This window comes from Priapulus caudatus, unplaced genomic scaffold, assembly GCF_000485595.1.
Source record: "Priapulus caudatus unplaced genomic scaffold, Priapulus_caudatus-5.0.1 Scaffold68, whole genome shotgun sequence".
Taxonomy (NCBI): Eukaryota; Metazoa; Priapulida; class Priapulimorpha; order Priapulimorphida; family Priapulidae; genus Priapulus; species Priapulus caudatus.
The window spans coordinates 106,317-111,881 of NW_014577129.1; the positions used below are offsets into that span (position 1 = coordinate 106,317).

Here is a 5,565-nt window from a genome sequence, read left to right on the forward strand (position 1 = left end):
GACTCTATTATGTACTCTTGGTAATATCCAGCAGCTGCAGATAACAGTATGTGCTACTGAAGGAAACACCACTTGCCCCCACTACTACTACTACCTCACCTGTCAGGTAACCTGCTGTCGTGCTGTTAGAGATGAAGAGGTCATGCTTCTGCTCCTTGTACTCTGACCACACGCTCGACTTGTCCAGAATGGCATTGATCTGCATAGATGTGAGAGACCACACTATTAACCACACGAGGTCTAGAGATGCGTAATATATGCACAATATATAAACATAATGCGAAATATGTAGTGAAAGCGTAATATATAATCATAATGCAAAATATGTAGTGAATGTGTAATATATAATCATAATGCGAAATATGTAGTGAATGTGTAATATATAATAATAATAAAAAATATATAGTGAAAGTGTGATATATAATCATAATGCAAAATATGTAGTGAATGTGTAATATATAATCATAATGCGAAATATGTAGTGAATGCGTAATATATAATCATATACTGCAGGAGAGCATGAACGCTAACGATATCGACTTTGTTTCATGAGATGATTTGATCTTGATCGCAAGAAATCGCATGCGGCAGTCACAAGAGCAAGCAAGGGGTAATTGCTGTTGTCACTCATTACATACCAACGTGTGAAATTAGTACTATATTATCTTCAGTTCGTGTATTTGTATTTGAATTACATGCAATAAAGATTTAATAATAATAATATTATTTTTCATTGTGACTAGTCGCTGAAGCACAAGTGACAGACGTGACATTTCTCACCTGGTCACCAAACCTGAGGCTCAACGCCATGGCTTTGAGAGCCTTGACGATTTGAGCTTTCGTGCCTGCTGGGTTTTCCACCTCAGGCAGCCCCCCGTCCAACAGACCGAGTAAGTAGGACACCAGCTCTACCTTTAAGGCCTGAAATGTGAAATATTGAAAAGCTGTTATTATATTACATAAGGTGCAAACCTGCAGAATTTTACTCACTGATTTGGTTTAGTTTCTTTGTTACTGTCATTCCGTATTGGAATTCTCTCCCTTACTCTTTAGTAAATTGCAAATTTGAGGCTTTTTCTACTGCAATCTGCAGTGTTGATCTGTGTATTTGATCAACTCGATCGTCTCGTTCCGTCTTCTGTGTAGTCCTGTGTTGGACTTTGAAGACTATTATTTACGAGGTTACGAGGTTACTGGTATCAGCTTAATCTGCGTGGACACCATTAGCAGACACTAGCTGCAGGTAGTTACTGCATATTTCTTACAAATTTCTTACTTATATTATTCCAATAGGCTATAAAGCACATTTGAGAAACCTGCCTTATCTGTTAATTAGGTGGCACCATCATACTGATTCTCTTTAGAACATGAATCAGGTGCATATAAAGATAGTAGGCTTATATGCATATGTCTATTATAAATATATGGTAAATAACATGGGTCAAGTGTATATGAAGACTGTAGGCTTATATATGTATGTATATGTCTATTATAAATATATGTATAGGCTCCACTGCAGCTGTGCGACTGTTGCAGGAGCCCTTCCCGGCTAGATCAGAGCAGCCTACCTGTTGGACAAGCTCGTCCTGGTCCTTCTGGAAGAGCTTGTTGATTGTCTCACACGCGAGACCAATCATGTCGCGTCGCACCTTCATGCCGATCTTCAGCGGCCCTATACAGTCTATCTCCGCCATCGACCGTATGCAAGTCTGAAACAACGATCGATGGCCACCACGTGATAGGTGCAATGATATACAAGTGCATCCATCGTTTACCCCTCTTTTATTCATTGAACTAGCACACGACCCGTCAAAATGATCGATTGCAGGTAATGCCGTAGCGACTTTGCTCCGGTATGAACGTGGGTTGTTCAGTTAGCACGGACCTCTCTGAAGAAGTTGTGATGTCATCTGTGCTTATTTGGATCTAAGCCTGCATGGGGGCCGTTGTCAGAAACATCGTAAAGTTATTGCTAATGTTAATCCTAAGATAGCACTTACGACTAATGTTGAGACACTGTGTATGCTAATCAAACGTGCTAGTAGTATACTGTTCCAGAATAGAGCTTACTTCATTATTGGCCAACTGGTGCGTAACCATAATGGCTGCTTTTGATATGGCCCCATTTCTGCTGGTCATCGCTTGAAATATTTGTGGAATGTGGCCAAGACCTGGTACCTACAAATTCAAACAACGCATTTTGGGAGCAGCTGGTGCAGCATATAAATATATAATTAAACAATATATATATATATATATATAGAGATAGATAGATAGATATAGATAGATATAATATGTATGTAATATGTGAAAGCTCCAGTACCTGATCACAGACGTTTGGTTGCGCAGAAAACAAGCATACACAAGCTTGAGTCACCACTTCTAGCATTTCCCCCTGAAACAGTAGACCAGAGCGAAATGAACATAGTCTGGTCTGCTGATATAATAACCTATGGTGACATTGTAAACTATGCACAAACGATCACCATGTTATGGCAGCAATATCATCCACTTTTATAAAATTGTACTTGCAACAAACTGCATTTATTTCATGGCCATATACATATTGAATCGTTTGACATTGACACCTTCGATGGCTGTGTAACTAGTGCTTGCAAGCGTTTGGTATCGTCATGGCGATGGCACAAAACTATCCCTATAACAGCACATCATCATGGCTGCGTGTGCCAACACCAGAGCCACGCGTGTACCATTAGCAAACTAATATCAATACATGCTGCATACATACAGACACATTGTCAACATATTTCTTATGGTATAGACACATGAGCAATGAATAGATTAGAATAGAATAGAATAGGCACACCGTCGCCTCCCGCTGCCTGCTCGCTCGCCTCGCCCACCCCACCCCCCCTCAATCCCACTGCCCTCGCGCCCATGCGCTCGCACTCACGTCAAACTTCTTGCTGCCGCACAGCTCGATGAACTTGTTTAGGAGCTCGCTCGTGAACTCACGCACGCGCCGCAACACCCAGCCCGGGTTCGAGATGAAGATGCGCAGGTAGACGTCACCCAGCATCAGCTCGCCTCGCACCTCTGCGTACAGCACCTCCATGTCCTCCTGAAACTGTTGCCGGGGAAACGACGTCCCAGAATGCACCACCGATTATCGAACATCCGTTCGTTTTTTTATTATTTATTTGTTGTAGATTTTATGATCATCGAACATGCGTTTGTATTTTTTTTATTTATTCGTTGTCGATTTTATGATCATCGAACATGCGTTTTTTTATTTTATTTACTCGTTGTCGATTTTACGATTACGCTCATCTTAATTGTATCTGTTTGCGTTGATTGCATTTAGGATATCTATGGACTGCGGTCTTGCTACGCGTGTGGGTAAAGCTGTGTGACTCGTCACGATGTTCAGGATATGAATTGCCTTTAATTTTCAAACGTAAATGATTTGCAATGTTTACTCACCTTCCATGCTATATCTGGGTTCTCCATCTGAGCTAGGTGATGCCTGCCGAAAGATAAAACGTCAGAATTCATACGCTGTTGGTCTACAGAACAATTAGCTGTGAACTACTTGTAAAGACTACAATGACCATAGTCGTGCGCACACGCACTCACGCACGCACGCACGCACGCACGCACGCACGCATTCATGCACACACGTAGCATTGTCATGACTTAACTAGAGTAACAACAGTTACTGTCACAAGAAGTTTTACTTTTCTCTAGGCAGCAGCAAAAAACAATGCTGTAAAGATTTACAATAAGTGTATAAAGACGCTCTACCTCATCGTCATCTCCTTCACTGTCCCCATCACCTTCCGTCGGACATTGTCATTCCAGATCAGTTCTGGGTTCTCATGGACACCTGCACACAGAAATGATGATGATCAACAGATGGCAGCACTAGCCTACGCACACATAACAACCTAGCAATCGTCACCTACTGATATTCGTGCACCGCGACCGATACTTTCAGCGTAGTAGGGATAGTGTGAATCATGAGTGATAAACGTTCATCAAAACCCTGAGTTTTCACGTTCGACACTGTCACAGAATTCACTACGGCTGCAATAAAATATCATCTCTCGAGTGTTCCAAATCTTAGAAATCTAGAATCTCAGAATCCACAGCTTAATTGAACATTAAGCAATAGGGGGATGGCGCAATTACGAGCAATGCACATGTTTGCCATCTTGAGACCATATTGCCGATAGTGTGCACATCCAGCGCACTCACGCACGCCGGCACGCCAGCATTCATGCAAGCACACGTAGCCATTGCATGACTTAACTAGAATTAACAACAGTTTAGCTGTCACAAAAGTTTACTTTTCTTCTAGAGGCAAGAAAAAACAATGCTGTTAAAGATTTACAATAGGTCGTATAAAACTCTCTACGCTCATCGTCATCTCCTTCACTTGTCTCCGCATGCACCTTCGTCGAACATTGTCATTCAGATCAGTCTGGGTTACTGCATGGGACACCTGCACACGAAATGATGAATGAGTCAACAGATGGCAGCAGCGAGCCTACGCACACATAAACAACCCTAGCAATTCGTCACCTACTGAATTCGATGACAGCCGACCGATACTATCAGCGTAGTAAGAATAGGGAGTGTGAATCATGGTGATAACATAATCAAAACCCCTGCGAGTTTTCACGTTTCGACACTGTCACAGAATTTACCGGGCCTGCATAAATATCATCTCTCGAGTGTTCCAAATGCTTAGAATCTAGAACTCAGATCCACACTTAATGAACATTAAGCAAGTGGGGGATGCGCGATTACGAGCAATGCCACATCGTGTGCTATCTGAGACATTATGCCGTGCGGCTCGAGAATACTGCGCGGCCCGGGGGGGGGAACGCACATCCGCATTATTAAAGGTACTGGGGACGCTGCCGTGGATAGGGTTATTTTTTTTCGAAACATTTTTTTTCCATTTTAAATTGGCCAACAAGGCGTTTATCTAGATACTCGGCAAGCAAGCTGATATGTCGTCGCAACATTGGCAAAACAATATTGGGCCAATATCACCAAGCAAATATTGGTCCAATATATGCAGATAATGGTCCAACATCGGCCCAACATTGGCAAAAACAATCATTGGCAATATCACCAGGCCGATATTGGCCATATAGCAAGGCCAACATAGGTCCAATATGAACACTTAGCGGCCACGGCAATATCGATTACTTAGCATAGGCAGTCCATGACTTGCGGTCCCATGATAGACATGTCCGTACCAGTTCTGAACACGTTAGCTGTCATTAGCTGCTATAATGTTTATTGAAACCATACAATCTTATACTCCGATTTCTGAAGTCAGTAGTAAGGTGGAACAATAATTGGATTAGGTACAAAACCAAAAGTGTGCAATATGCAACCACGGTATACTTTTAGTGCAGCCCATTGGGAAGGAGTGGTATATTTTAGAGTGCAGAGCGGTTTGGCGACAAGAGGAAATCAGCCTATCTTCAAGGCCTCCACGACACCCCCCCCCTACCGCCAGCCTGTCCAAGGCAGCATGCCCCCCCCCCCGGGATGGGGCATTGCCGTCGTCGTGCGAAGAAACCGAGG

The 5,565-nt window shown here is 42.7% G+C and overlaps 1 protein-coding gene across 1 annotated transcript in view; it reads right to left on the reverse strand.

Moving 5' to 3' along the window:
* Nucleotides 1-5,565, reverse strand: part of LOC106821300 (dnaJ homolog subfamily C member 13-like) — a 28,143-nt gene that overhangs the window by 384 nt on the left and 22,194 nt on the right. Inside the window, 8 exon segments of the mRNA XM_014826052.1 lie at nucleotides 95-199; nucleotides 781-921; nucleotides 1,569-1,709; nucleotides 2,071-2,178; nucleotides 2,324-2,395; nucleotides 2,915-3,088; nucleotides 3,445-3,487; nucleotides 3,766-3,847. Coding sequence (XP_014681538.1) covers nucleotides 95-199; nucleotides 781-921; nucleotides 1,569-1,709; nucleotides 2,071-2,178; nucleotides 2,324-2,395; nucleotides 2,915-3,088; nucleotides 3,445-3,487; nucleotides 3,766-3,847 — 866 coding nt within the window.